The 15052-nt window shown below is 51.7% G+C and overlaps 1 protein-coding gene across 4 annotated transcripts in view; it reads right to left on the bottom strand.

Annotated features, from left to right (window-relative positions):
* The window catches only part of SH3PXD2A (SH3 and PX domains 2A), a 260999-nt gene that overhangs the window by 85175 nt on the left and 160772 nt on the right, over window positions 1-15052 (bottom strand). For 3 of the 4 annotated variants that reach the window (XM_011957343.1, XM_011957342.1, XM_011957346.1), the window contains one exon: window positions 14986-15014. In XM_011957343.1, the coding sequence (XP_011812733.1) occupies window positions 14986-15014 (29 nt within the window). Of the gene's footprint in view, window positions 1-2404; window positions 2483-14985; window positions 15015-15052 lie in introns of those variants that run through there. The other variant, XM_011957344.1, reaches the window with a different exon arrangement.

Genomic DNA, 15052 nt, shown 5'->3' with positions numbered 1-15052 from the left:
AGGCAGAGGTTGCAGTGAGCCGAGATCGTGCCACTACACTCCAGCCTGGGTGACAGAGTGAGACTCCATCTCAAAAAAAAAAAAACAAAAAAACCCATGAGCCTTGGTAAGATGGTAAGATGTGCCAGAAGCCGACATCTTCGAAATAAGACATGCTCACTTTTGGAATGGGCCATTGGAGGGTGGCAGGAAGATCTTGGCCACGTTCTCTAAGTAGCCTGGGCCTTTCTCACTGAGCATGGGTAGCTCAGGAGGACAAGAAAACCTCGGAAATTGCTTTAAAAGGTCTTGCTTATGATACACTCTCCATGATTTCCTTTCCAGACTCATCTCCTGCCCTACCCTTGCTCCTGCCAGGATAATGGGCACTTCTCCTTCCCTCAGACTTCTCAAGCTCATGCCAGGCCAGGTGTGGTGGCTCACGTCTGTAATCCTAACACTTCAGGAGGCTGAGGCAGGATGATCACTTGAGGCCTGGAGTTCAACACCAGCCTGGACAACAGAGCGAGACCCTGTTTCTACCAAATAAATAAATAAGTCAGTAATAAAAAATAAATTAAGGCTAGAAGTGGTGACTCACACCTGTAATCCTAGCATTCTGGGAGGCCAAAGTGGGTGGATTGCCTAAGCTCAGGAGTTCAAGACCACCCTGGGCAACACGGAGAAACCCCGTCTCTACTAAAATACAAAAAAATTAGCCAGGCATGGTGGCAGGCACCTGTAGTCCCAGCTACTTGGGAGGCTGAGGCAGGAGAATTGAGAAGCAGAGGTTGCAGTAAATCGAGATTGTGCCACTGTACTCTAGCCTGGGTGACAGAGCAAGACTCTTGTCTCCTACATAAATAAATAAGCCGGGCATGGTGGCACACCAGTGGTTCCACCTACTTGGGAGGATGAGGTGGGAGGATCGCTTGAGCCCAGGAATTTAAGGCCACAGTGAGCCCTGATCGCACCACTGCACTCCAGCCTGGGCCACTAGTAAGATCCCATGCTAAAAATTAACACCAGAAAAACCCACCACAACCAAAACAAAGCAAAAATTCATTCCAGCTCCACATCCTCACTCATGCCTGGCTGTCCCTCCTGCAGGGTGCCCTACCCACACCCTTCAGCCCATCACAATCTCCTCTGTCCTTCGGGGCCATCTCCAGCCTCTCCCACAGTGGCCAGCTGCCCCGCTTCCACCTTGCAGATCCCAAGCCCTCCTGCCTAGTATTAGTTAATGAATCCTTGAAAAGGTCCCGCCTTCTCAGTTGAGCTGTGCACTCCGTGGGGCCAGGAGCCAACAAACTATTAAGAGAGGTGAAAGCCTCACAAAGCCTGCGCTCTGGAGGGAGGAGGCCTGCTGCCACTGCCTTGTCTCCCTCCGTCTTCCTCTGCTGCTGGTCGGGCAGGACAGGCCCAGGGAGGGCCAGAGAGCCCAGCTTTGCTAGTGGCCTGCTGAGGTATTTACCTTGCGGGGAAGAGAAGTACCAGAGGCCTCACAGACCGGCTTCCTCTGCTTCAGAGCAGCCCTCCTCACACCTCCAGGTTCCAGGGCTTGGTGGGAGTGCTGACCAGCCGAAGACCAGGTTCTGCCCACCCCATACCCTGGGCAAGTGGCCATCCCTCTCTTAAAATCTTCCTCTATAAAAGGAGGAGAATAGAGGAACTTTTCAGGTAGACTAAGCCCTTTTATTTTTTTTTTTGAGATGGAGTCTCACTCTGTTGCCCAGGCTGGAGTGCAGTGGTGCCATCCCGGCTCACTGCAACCTCCGCCTCCTGGGTTCAAGCGATTCTCCTGCATCAGCCTCCCGAGTAGCTGGGATTACAGGCATGTGCCACCACGTCCAGCTAATTTTTTGTATTTTTAGTAGAGACGGGGTTTCACCATGTTGGTCTTGAACTCCTGACCTCAGGTGATCTGCCTGCCTCTGCCTCCCAAAGTGCTGAGATTACAGGAGTAAGCCACCATGCCCAACCACAGACTAACCCTTAATAGTAGCCAGAACTTATGGGTGGGTCTTGCTCTAAGCAACTTCACTTTATTAAAAACCAAACTAAAAAAAATAAATAAAAACCAAACTCATAAAAAGAGAAATTAGGCTGTGTGCAGCGGTTCACACCTATAATCCCAGCACTTTGGGAGGCCAAGTCAGGAAGATCACTTGAGTCCAAGAGTTCAAGACCACTCTGGGCAACATAGCGAGACCCTGTCTCTACAAAAAATACAAAAATTAGCTGGACATGGTGGTGTATGTCTGTAGTCCCAACTACTCAGAAGGCTGAGGTGGAAGGATTGCTTCAACCCAGGAGGTCAAGTCTGCAGTGAGCTGTGGTTGTGCCACCACACTCAAGTCTGAATGACAAAAAAAAATTCTGTCTCAAAAAAAAAAAAAAAAAAAGAGATTTTTAGAAAAATTACCCCTAACCAGTATAGTCTCTGGCAGGATGGATGCTACAGGAAACAGGAGCCCGAACAGGAACAACCTGGTCATGTGGAATGTCTGTGGGGAGCAGGGCTTGGTGCAGCCCCCCATGGTGTTTGCTGGGAGCCCCTGAGCCTTTCCTCACCCCATCCCTCCCCTGCTCAGGGGACTCAGACCAATCCCCTGAGTGCTGAGATGCCACGTAAACAGAGCTGTGCATGCACGCAGTGCGCACGCACACACCACTGCTTGGGAAATCCCCACATCTGGCTCTCACGTGACCCAGCTATGCCCAGAAGGCCACAGCTGAGAGGCCCTGGAAGACGGGAGGGTCAGGAGTGTGCGGCTCTCTGGGGAGCCCCGAGTTAACCCTTCAGCACCACAGCTCAGGCGGCTCTGTCTAATGCTAAGCTTCCAGAGAGGGGAGAAGCCAGGAAGGAGGCCTGGTGCTCAGTGCTCAGCCCTGGCCCTGGCTGGCTGTCCCAGCGTGGGAAGGTTGGAACACTTCTCTGGGCCTCTATGGTCTTGACCTGGGATGTGAAAGGGCTGCTCTTTCCCTGTCCTGTCAATCCTGGTCAATCATCAGCCTCTCGGGAGTTCTCACTGGAGGGAGATTCCTTCCCTGATGGAGGATATTTCATGCGCATCTCCTAGGGTCAGGAACCTGGCTGCGGGACAGTGATCTTGGAATCACAGGGAGTCAAGATTCATGCCCTCCTTTGTCTCCCAGGAAACTGCTGGGCTCTTCCTAACAATAAGGAAAAGGTGGGAGGTGGCTCCTGGGCCAAGTTCTTTCCTACCCAGGCACACTTATTAATTAGAACTTTTTAAACTTCAGTGATTTTGTTGAACAAATAGCAATATGCAACAGCTCCTCTGAAACAGAACCACACAGTAGGTACTCCAGGGCTATGAAAGAGATGCCCCACATGGAAGACGTGGCACATGGGGACAGTGGCTGCTACCATTGAACAGATGTCCTCTGCACAGGTGCTGTCCTCTTCACCCAGCTGACCCATTTAGAAAGCTCAGTAAATTAGGCTCAGCAGCCACGGCAGGTCTGTGTGCCTTGCTCAGAGACCCCTACGTGGTGCGGCCCCAGCCCCGTGCAGCACTGCTTTAAAACTGCTGTTTCCTTGCCCACCTCCCCCATCTGGCCAGGAGTCCTCTGAGGACAAGGACCCCATTGTTTCCATCTTGGTATGACTGAGGTTCCATCATAAGACCTGTCAGATGTGCAGTAGACAAACCTAGAAGGCAGCCACAGCCAGAGCCAGAAAAGCCAGCTTTAGGTCTGGCGGGAGCCACCTCATCCTAGAAGGAAGGCCTAGTACCAGTGTCCATTCAGAAACTTGCTTCCTATCCACTCAGCCTTCAAGGGTACCCTCCCTGTGCCCCAGGGGAGAGCTGCCTAGTGTCCACTGAGCCATGGGCTTGGAGCAGGAGTGAGCCAAGTCATGGAGGAAGGGTAGGGGAGAGGGGAGGTTCCCTGACCAGAACTCTGTGGCCAAACACAAATGAGCAACTCAGAGCCACCAGGCTCCAGGACTGTGTATGGCAGGAGCTGACAGGCCAGAAGAACTTGTCCCTGACAGATCTGAAATGAGGGATGTTCAAATCTGCGTATTTGCAAGGTCCCCCTGGGGGTGCCATTGCCAACATACAAAGACAGGCTTAGTTTGGTCTGTTATCACCAGCCTGTCATCATTGCTTAGCATAGCAAGGATCTAACCCTCCAGCTGGGAAGTTACGCACCCAGACCTGACCCCCTCCCAACACTCAAAGAGTCTAAGGTACTCCAGGGCAGAGCTGAGGACACCCTCAGTCACAGGGATCTAGAAGCAGTGACGAAGGGGAGGGTAGTGAAGAGATGGCCAGCTCTGCCTTCTCTTTTATTTTATTTATTTATTTATTTATTTTGAGACAGAGTCTCGCTCTGTCATCCAGGCTGGAGTGCAATAGCGACATCTCTGCTCACCGTAACCTCCGCCTCCCGGGTTCAAGTGATTCTCCTGCCTCAGCCTTCCTGAGTAGCTGAGATTACAGGTGCCCACAACGACACCCAGCTAATTTTTGTATTTTTGTAGAAATGGGCTTTCACCATGTTGGCCAGGCCAGTCTCAAACTCCTGACCTCAAGTAATCCGCCCACCTCGGCCTCCCAAAGTGTTGGGATTACAGGCGTGAGCCTCCACGCCCGGCCTACCTTCTCTTTTTATGTTTTATTTTGAGACAGGGTCTTGCTTATTGCCCAGGCTGGAGTGCAGTGGTGCGATCATGACTCACTGTAGCTTTAATGTCCTGGGCTCAACAATCTTTCTGCTTCAGCCTCCCGAATAGCTGAAACCACAGGTGTGTGCCACCACACGGGGCTAAATTTTTTTTTTTTTTTTTGAGACAGAGTCTCGCTCTGTCACCCAGGCTGGAGTGCAGTGGTGCGATCTTGGTTCACTGCAAGCTCCGCCTCCTGGGTTCACACCATTCTCCTGCCTCAGCCTCCGAGTAGCTGGGACTACAGGCGCCCGCCACCATGCCCGGCTAATCTTTTGTATTTTTAGTAGAGATGGGGTTTCACCATGTTAGCCAGGATGGTCTCGATCTCCTGACCTCGTGATCCGCCTGCCTGAGCCTCCCAAAGTTCTGGGATTACAGGCGTGAGCCACCGTGCCCAGCCTTTTTTTTTTTTTTTTGAGACAAGGGGGTCTCAGTAGGTTGCCCAGGCTGGTCTCAAACTCCTGGGCCCAAGTGATCCTCCCACCTCAGCTTCCCAAAGTGCTAGGATTACAGTCGTGAGCCTCCACACCAGCAAACTCTTCCTTCTGAGCACAAGGAAGCAAAGGGACTTTCTGATATGACCCAGCTGTCTTGGTGCAAGACTTCATTCTAACAATAATAAAATACATCTTCAAGCCGGCTGCTTGGGCCACACGTGGCAATGATGAAATCCAGGGGGCAAAGCAGAAAGAAGAGTCAGGGAAAAGCATGTTTTTCCTGTAAACTTCTAAGTTTTACGGAAACTCAGGAAAAAAATATTTTTTTCCTTCACATTTCGAAACAGACCAATTCTAAAAATGCCACATGCCGACTAAGTTACACACACCACTTCTCTGTTTCTAAACAAAGTAACTTTAGATTAGAAAAAGGTGCTAAAACAATAAGTAATGCACATTTCCCCCACATCTTTGTTTTTCCGCCAGCTTCATCATCACTGGAAAGGTTGCCTCTTCTGTCACATGTCTATAAACCAAACGCTGAAGTGAGGAACCAGTGACTTTCTGGCCGTGGGCCACGGTGGGAAACATTTCTTTGCTGGACTACTATTTGGGTGTTTCCCCCACTCAGGAACAAAACCTTCTAGAAATGAAAGGCGGATGGTGTCTCTCATCAGGTCAGGGCTGGGTAGGCCCCTCAGAGAGCCGTTCTCCAAGGCTCCAAATGCCGGGCTGTGTTTCAGGGGTAAGAGACTTGGAGTCCTGTCCTCCATTCCTGCCCCCGTAGCCCACCCTCCCATCTCAGGAGACAACTGAATGTCCTTCAAGGAGCAGTCCCATCCAGGCGTCATCCAGGCACCATCCATCTCGGGGATGCCAATCCCTCTGCCATCTTGCTGCCTGTCTACCCTGAACATGGCCATCAACTCACATGGATGACCCATCCAAGACACAACCCTGGCTTGATTTCAGAGGCCCTGGGAAACCTGTGAGAAATTCAGATTGGCCGGGTGCAGTGGCTCACGCCTATAATCCCAGCACTTTGGGAGGCCAAGGCAGGAGGATCTACCTGGCCAACATGGCGTAACCCTGTCTCTACTAAAAATACAAAAATTAGCTGGGTGTTGTGGGAGGTGCCTGTAGTCCCAGCTACTCACGAGGCTGAGGCGGGAGAATCACTTGAACCCGGGAGGCAGAGGTTGCAGGGAGCTGAGATCGCACTACCACACTCCAGCCTGGGTGACAGAGTGAGACTCTGTTACACACACACACACACACACACACACACACACACACAAACACACTGCAGATTTGCCAGATGTGGTGGCTCATATCTATAATCCAGCACTTTGGGAGGCCAAGGTGGGTGGACGGCTTGAGGAGCTCGGGAGTTCGAGACCAGCCTGGGCCATATGCTGAAACTCTGTCTCTTAAGAAAACGAAAAAATGCAGATTCCTGGGCGTCACTCCAGACATGCTGATTCAGTAGGTCTGGGCAGGCCCTGGGAATCTGTATTTCAATGAGCAGACTCAAGATTCTGCAGTTCACCTTTGCCCATGCAGTTCCCTTTTGGACCAGCTTCCTATTTTCCTAGCAGGAGAAATTGGGTGATAGGAGTGAGGGGGCAGAGGCAGCTGTGCAAGCAGGGCTGAGGGAATCGAGGCTTCCAACTAGCTGCCTCCTTCTGGGGATTCCAGGAACCAGGGAGCGCTTGCTGCGCCCCTGCCCCTGCCCTGCCTCGCTCTGTGTGTCCAGGCCAATCGGGCAGTAGGGCTCAGCCACCACGGGCCAGGGAGCGTGGTGCAGACACACACATGAGCAGCACTCACTTTCTCCATAGCATCACTGCCATGTGGGCTGGCTGCAGAGTTGCCAAGTCAATCAGGCTCCTTTCATTTCCAATTAGATGGCTTTGAACTCCAAGGGTAAAATCAGGCTGAGGACCCAGAGCCATGAAAATAAAAACTGTTTAAAAACATCAGCCCGGAGGTCGGCCACGGTGGCTCATGCCTGTAATTACAGCACTTTGAGAGGCTGAAGTGGGTGGATCACAAGGTCAGGAGTTTGAGACCAGCTTGGCCAATATGGTGAAACCCCATCTCTACTAAAAATACAAAAAATTAGCTGGGCATGTGGTGGATGCCTATAATTCCATCTACTCGGGAGGATGAGGCAGGAGAATCACTTGAACCCAGGAGGTGGAGGTTGCAGTGAGCCGAGATTGTGTCACTGCACTCCAGCCTGGGCAACAGAGCGAAACTCTGTCTCACAAAAAAAAAAAAAAGAGTATTCGGTGTCTGGCTGACCTGGGGCAAGTTCCTTAACTTCACTTTCCTGGTCTATAAAACTGGGACAAGACCACCTACCCGGGTTGCTGCAGGGAGGCTCCTGGCAATGATGAGACAGTGCATGCCCCACCTTCCTCCTGTCTGATTGAAGAGTCACTCCTGAGAAAGGGCAAAAGCCGAAACCAGCGCTCTCTCCTGTTTGAGATGAACCCCTCCGGTGCAGCCTCCTATTCATAGTAAAAGCTGCTTCATCCTTAGTGCTTCCTCTGGGTCAGGCACGGTGCTGGGAACTTTCATTCAATTCTCAACACAATGAAAAAAAACCTGATTATCCCCATTTTACAGGCGAATAAATGAGGCACAGAGAAGGACTTGATCAAGATCACACAGCGAGCAGAGCCAGGACAGGAAGCTGGGCATTCTGGCTCCAGAGTCTGCACTTTTAACTCAACAGAATACTTAGTAATGGCTGGGTCTACGCCCTGTCGTCTCCTCCTGGGGTTCACAGAATGGAAATAAATGTCTCAACTCAAAGACCAACTTCTCCCCTTCTTTCTTAATCTATCAATAATTAAAACGGCAATAACAACAAATGGCAGAGCTGGGGTTCAAACCCTGTCTGCCTGTTGCCAAAACCTAAACTCTCAACCCCAAGCAACACTGCTTCTCTGCAGTGAAACTACATTAATGCTGATCTCACAAACTCAGCCAATAATACAGTTTCATGATCACTGAGATAGAGGTGGGGCTGAGCTTACTACTTTTCCGAGGAGAAGAATAAAGTAAACAGGATTTCATGAGGAACATCAGCACTTGCCTAAGAGAACAAGCTTGCAGCAACACTCTTGAGCAAGCTCACTGCATGTAAACGAGCTGGAGCTTCCACAGGGCTCCTGGGATGGATGAACCATCAGGCTCTCCTGACGACAGCCCCAGGGCCCTGACCTGACCATCCTGGAGGCTCCGTGGCCACCTGCGCCCCCTAGTGGCACACCTCAGAACTTCCCGGCTAGGCACCCTGGCGAAATGCAGCTTCCTAGAGAAGTGGGTGAGAGGCATGAGATCTTTGCAGGTCTCAAGAGAACCCCTTGCTCTGGGGAGTCTGCTCCAGCCCCGCTGGGGCTCCTGGAGCAGTGCCCACCTTGGGGAAGCAACAACAGCTAACAACAACGGGCCCTTCCTACTGCCAGGCACAGCACAAAACCCCTCAAAGGGCATCACCTCGAACCCTGTGCACCTTGGGGCAGGCCAGGTCGCTGCTACTATAACAACCCCATTTGACAGGTACGATGGCCAGGTGGTACGCATCAACCTGGCTAGGCTACTGTCCCCAGTTACGCAATCACACATGAATTTAGGTGTTGCTGGGGAACTTGTTTTTTTTTTTGAGACGGAGTCTTGCTCTGTTGCCCAGGCTGGAGTGCAATGGCATAATCTCAGCTCACTGCAACCTCCACCTCCTGGGTTCAAGCAATTCTCCCTGCCTCAGACTCCCCAGTAGCTGGGATTACAGGCACCTGCCACCACGCCCAGCTAATTTTTTGTATTTTTAGTAGAGACGGGGTTTCACCATGTTGGCCAGGCTGGTCTCAAACTCCCGACCTCAGATGATCCACCTGCCTTGGCCCCCCAAAGTGCTGGGATTACAGGCATGAGCCACTGTGCCTGGCCGGGAACGTATTTTTACAGTTATTAAAGATCATGACTGGATGACTTTAAGGAAATTATCTAAAACACTCTGGGTGGGCCTGAGTCAATAGTTGAAAGGCCTTCAGCAGGGTAGAGGTTTCACTGAAGACATTTCATCTGTGGACAGCAGCTCCAGCCTGGGCCTGGGGGTCCAGCCTGCCCCCTTTCATGGCCTGCCCTATGGATTTCAGACTTACCTAGTCGGCCCCCACAATTGTGTAAGCTAGTTCCTCACACTACATTGCTTAATATATACCTCCCACTCGTTCTGTTCCTCTAGTTGAACCCTGGCTGATACAACAGAATAGGTGAGATAACCTGTTCTCAGAGGGAAGGGATTTGCCCAAGATCACATGACTGGCAAGTTGTCGGCCTGAGAGTAGGACCCCAGCAACCTGATGCAGGTGCTTCCCAGCTTCCACACAAACTCTCCCTCGAGGTCCACATCCATCATCAGAGTCTGTCCAACACCCTCAGCGCCTTGCCCTGTCCACTGCTGCCGGAGGCCCCATCCTATCTCACCTGGCTAGCCGCCCCCTGTGACCCTGCACATCATAACCCATTCTGCCTAGTCAATCCCCATCATTCTATGATTGAAGCCAGATCATGTCCCTGCCTCTACTTAGAACCCTTCAGTGAATTTTTATCGCACTCAATGCAAGTCAAAATCCTTAGAATGTCCAGCTATATCTCTGCTCTCACCTCCTTCTACTTTACCCTCCACCATTCTTCATCCCAGCCACAGGCTTTCCTACTGTGTCCTGAGCAGCCAGCACATGCTGTCCCCAGGGCCTTTGCACTTGCTGTGCCCTTGGCCGGGACTGCTCTTCCCCAGGTAACCATGTTGCTCTCTCACTTCCCTCCATCTAATAGTACATTCTCCTATATAGCTCATCACCCATAGCAGACTGCAAACTTCTCTAGGGTAGAAAGACGCGTTCCTATAGCCTCAACACCTTTAACAGTGCTTGGCATAGTTGATGCTCAGTTAGGTCAGTCTCCAAACAAGCCACACTTAGTCCTATCCCTCTACCTTTGTGCATGTGCTCCCTCTGGATTACCAAAGCCTCCCATTCTTTGCTCCCAAACCAGAAAAATGTCTCCTCTTTCCGGGCTATGATCCCCAATTTGAAGCCACAATGACCTTTCTTTCCTGACCCTGCACAAGGTTCACTCATTCATGCATGCTTTCTTCCATCCACCCACCCATTCAAAAAGTACCAGTGGACCCTGGTGCTGGTGCAAGCCCTGTAGTCAAGGTCCTTGCTCTCGAGGTGGTGGGAGACAGAGAAGAAGCAAGCAAACACACAGGATCACTAGTGTGTGGGAAGTGATGAGGAGGAAAGAAGAGGGGTGATCTGCCGGGGCAGCTGGACAGTGCAGGATCAGGCAGCTTCGCTGAGAAGGTGACAGTTTTAAGCAGAAATCTTAAGAAAGAGCCTGCCATGTGAAAGATCAGGGAAGAACATTCCAGGCAAGAGGGAAGAGCAAGTACAAAGGCCACATAGAAGAATGTGTTTGATGCGTTTAAGGAGCGGAAGGTGACTGGTGTGGCTGAGCAGAGTGTGATGGGTGGGGACGAAAGGGGTAAAGCCCAGGTCAGGAAGGCAGCCAGGGGCCAAGTCACGCAAGCTCTGTGAGCCAGGGTAGGGAATTAGTTCTGGGTGGGATGGAGTCCCTGGGGGAATTTAAGCAGGAAAGTATGTTATTTTCTTTTTCTTTCTTTCCCTTCTTCCCTCCCTCCCTCCTTCCTTCCTATTTATTTATTTAGAGATAGGGTCTCTCTCTGCTGCCCAGGCTGTAGTGCAGCGGCACAATCATGCCTCGCTGCAACTTCAAACTTCTAGGTTCAAGCGATCCTCCCACCTCAGCCACTTGGGTAGCTGGGACTACAGGCGTGCACCACCACATCCGGCTCATTTTTTATTTTTTGGTAGAGAGAGGATCTTGCTTTGTTGCTCAGGCTGGTCTCAAACTCCTAGGCTCAAGTGATCTTCTTGCCTTGGCCTCCCAAAGTGTTGGGATTACAGAGGTGAGCCACTGTACCCAGCTGATGAATATTTTTTAAGAGCTCACTCTTGCTGTGGTGTGGAGAATGTCACATAGAGGTCTAACAGAGAAGCAGGGAGACCAGCTAGGAAGGTGGGGTCTTCTTGGAGAGACGAAGGGGGCTTCTAATACGTATGATGGTGGAGGTGGAGAGACAGGTGGTTCTGCAGCTCGAGTTGGCAGGTAAAAGAAAGGGAAGAGGCGAGAATGACTTCTCGGCTGGGCGCGGTAGCTCACACCTGTCATCCCAGCATTTTGGGAGGCTGAGATGGGTTAGATCACTTGAGGTCAGGAGTTTGAGACCAGCCTGGTCAACATGGTGAAACCTTGTCTCTACTAAAACTCCAAAAATTAGCCAGGTGCGGTGGTGGGTGCCTGTAATCCTGGCTACTCAGGAAGCTGAGGCAGGAGAACCACCTGAACTCGGGAGGCGGAGGTTGCAGTGAGCTGTCATGCCACTGCACTCCAGCCTGGGCAACAGAGGAGAATCTGTCTCAAAAAACAAAAACCAAAAAGGAATGACTTCTGGCTGTTGGGCTTGAGCAACAGGGTGAATGGTGACAGTTCCTGAGATGAGGAAGATGCTGGAAGGAGCAGGTTCAATGGAGTGAAGAAAGATGCAGATAAATCTGAGGCCAAACTGTCCTTCAGTTTTCAAGGTCACCAGCCTTGCTTCCTCCAGAAAGTACCTGAGAACTTTCTTCTTCTGTTGACTCCACCATCCCTAAACCTTGCCTCAAGTCTAAGCTCTATGCTCACTAAGAGATTTGCAGTGAACCCCAGAATGGCATCCATTTCCTCTGTGCAAACGTCCCTGGCTGGAGTGACCCTGGCAAGCTTCGTGGGGTTCATTATCGAGCAGGACAGAGCCCTAAACATGGACTCCAGTCCCCAGTTTGCCAAGGACTGTGTGTGGGCATTCACCCCATCGGAGCCTCAGCTTCTCATTTGCAAAATGGGAATCCCACCACCCATCGTGTACTGTGGTTCTCATCAGCAAATGAGGAAATGTGTAAATTTCCTAGCACATAGTAGATGCTCATAGTAGGAGCTTTCTAGATGTCAGGCAGTGTTCTAAGCATGCTTACATATATTAGCTTATCTAATCTTCATTATAACCATATGAGGTGTGTATGAGTCAGGGTTCTCCACTGAAACAGAACCAACAGGAGGTGCATACAGAGCTTGAAGACAGAGGGAGATTTATTTTAGGAATTGGCTTATGTGATTGTGGAGGTTTGAGAGTCCAAAATGTGATGGGGGAGACTGGCAGGCGAGACCAAGGGAAGAGCTGCAGCTGAGTCCAAAGGCGGCTACTGGCAGAACTCCTCTTTGCTGCGGGCGGGTGTGTGTGTGTCAGTCTTTGTTCTATTAAGAGGCCTTCAACCAATTGGATGAGGCTAGCCTGCATTACGGAGAGTAATCTGCTTTACTCAAAATCTACTGATTTATTTAAATGTGAATCTCATCTAGAAAACACCTTTGCAGAAACATCTAGAATAATGCTTGACCAAATATGTGGGCACTGTGGCCCAGCCAAGTTGACACATAATAAACCATCACAAAGTGGGTATGAATATTATCCCAAATGTACAGAAGAGGTAATGGGCACAGAGAGGCTAAGACATCTACCCAAGGTCACAGAGGAGAGAAGCCAGACTCTCAACTCCAGCTGTCTGGCTTCAGAGCTGGCATTTTCAACCACGACACTAAGTGGCCATTATCATAAGCACACCAATGTAAATTAAATTTCTCCATCCATCCTTTTCCTGGCCTCAAAGTGAAAGGCAGAGAAACTGGGGGTTGGCTTTCCTTGGGGGAGGCAGCCTGGGTGTGGCCCTGCATTGCTTAGGAAGCAGCACAGAAGCCGAGCCTCAGAGATTGTGGCAGCAGACCTGAGAGGTTATTTGGTCCAGCTCTTGCCTTATAAAAGGGGAATATGAGGCCCAGCGTAGAGAAGGAATTTGCCCAAGGTCACATAGGGAGAAAAGTGGCAATGGAGTCAGGACTAGGTCCCAGGCCTTCAGAAAGTGCTGCTGCTGAGAACTGATACTTCTATAGTAGTTATTCAGTGCCAGGACTATTCCACATTAACATCCTTCATCCTCTATGTGTGAGGTAGATACCATTAGCATCTCTGTTTTAAAGAAAATGAGGAAACTGAGGCACAGAGGGGTTGTGAAACTTGCCTAAGGTCACACAGAGCCAGAATTTGAGTCCAGGTTCAACCGCGGACACTATACCTCTGAGGCCCAGGGCACGCTTCTTGTTGGGGAGGTGACAGAACACAATCCCCATTTTGCCCCTCCTTCTATTCTCCCACCTGAGGCCTGCCTGAAGTGACAGTAGAGGAATGCTCTTCCCCAGCCTCACCCTGCAGTTCACAGGAGGAAATGGCCTTCTGCACCAGTGGGCATGCCTGCCTGAGACACCGCAGACCCAGGTGATAGGCAAGTGCACACACACCTCATCCCACAGCTAGGCACATCCCAAACTGGTACACAAATACGAGCACAGACTCCAAGCCATAGCCAGATATGTCTCAACCACACACACACTCCCAGCCTATGCACCCAAACAAGTAAACACACCCTCACAGCACACAACTCTCATGACTCACACATGTACACAGAACCCCACAGACACACATACCCCCAACACATAAACCAGGACACAACTTTCCCCGTCCCAATAGGCACGTGAGTAAGCACTTGTACACACAGAAACATACATATCATACAGTTACATCTACCCCACTCTACATCCATCCGCCACACAGGGGCACTCCCCTCAACCTATCCACAGGCCAAGGCACCTGGGCACAGGAGCCATTCACAGGAGCCATGTGTTACCTCCTACATCCCCAAGGGCCAGACCCCAGGATGACTGTCCAGGTACAGCCACCCTATCAATACGGCCAATCCACTTGCCCGCATGGATCGCTGCAGCAATCTGTCCCCGCCCCCACTTCAGCACACACACAGCCCTAACTTCTAGGGACCACTCTCCCCCAGTTAACTACAGCCCGCCCACATCCAGGCATCTGTCATTTGGGGAGCCCAGCCTCCCCCTTCCAGAGAGAATCCTGCTCTACCCTCAGCCCACAGCTCCCAGGGCTGGCCCGCCTCTCTCCCTGCCTCCACCCCTTTCTGAACTCCAGGCGGGCCCTGGCACCTGTCAGGCCAATGTGGGGGACGGGAAAGGGGTTGGGGGATCGGGTCAGCCCCCTCCCAAGTGCGTCTCAGCTGCCAAAACGCAGAGCCCCCACCTCGCAGCGAGGAAACGCTCAGAGTTGGGGGAGGGAGGAAGGTCCGTGGTGCAGGTGCTAAAACTCAAGTCACTCAAGGACGACCCTTTTCAGTCCCGGATCTCAATCTCACCTTCTCGCAGGAAAGCCCCGCGTCTCTATTAACCCTTCCATCACGCTGCACCGGAGGGACGGGAGAAGTCTTAGCACTGCGCAGCAGTGGCCGCTGCAGCCCGGGGGTGAAGGACCCGGCTGCCCACGGTGCGGGGGCTTAGCCCCTTCACGAGCCACCCACGCACTCCCCATGCACCCACCCCACTTCCACTGGGGACAGCGAGGTAGCGGGAGCCCGAGCGACTCGGTGGGAGACGAACGAGGGTTCTAGGACCAAAGGTCTCAGGGGCCATAGACTGAGGAGGAGCAAGTGAAGCGAATACCCCTGGCCCCGCAGGACCGCAGGACCCCGGGGCTGGCGTGCAAGGACAACTCCCCGCCCCGCTCCCCGCCCCCAAGAAGTCCTCTGCAGGATCGGAGGGGCGCGTGCACGGACCGGGAAGGAAGGCTGAAGGGAAAATGCCGGGAGGCTCCCTTACCTGATTTCCTCTTGGAACTGCCATAGTCCCTGAAAAAGAAGCAACAACAGATAGACATGGTTAGGGC

This window comes from Colobus angolensis, unplaced genomic scaffold (assembly GCF_000951035.1).
Source record: "Colobus angolensis palliatus isolate OR3802 unplaced genomic scaffold, Cang.pa_1.0 Scaffold44, whole genome shotgun sequence".
Lineage (NCBI taxonomy): Eukaryota > Metazoa > Chordata > Mammalia > Primates > Cercopithecidae > Colobus > Colobus angolensis.
The sequence above is the reverse complement of the archived record's forward strand: the minus strand, read 5'-3'. Positions and strand labels throughout refer to the sequence as shown.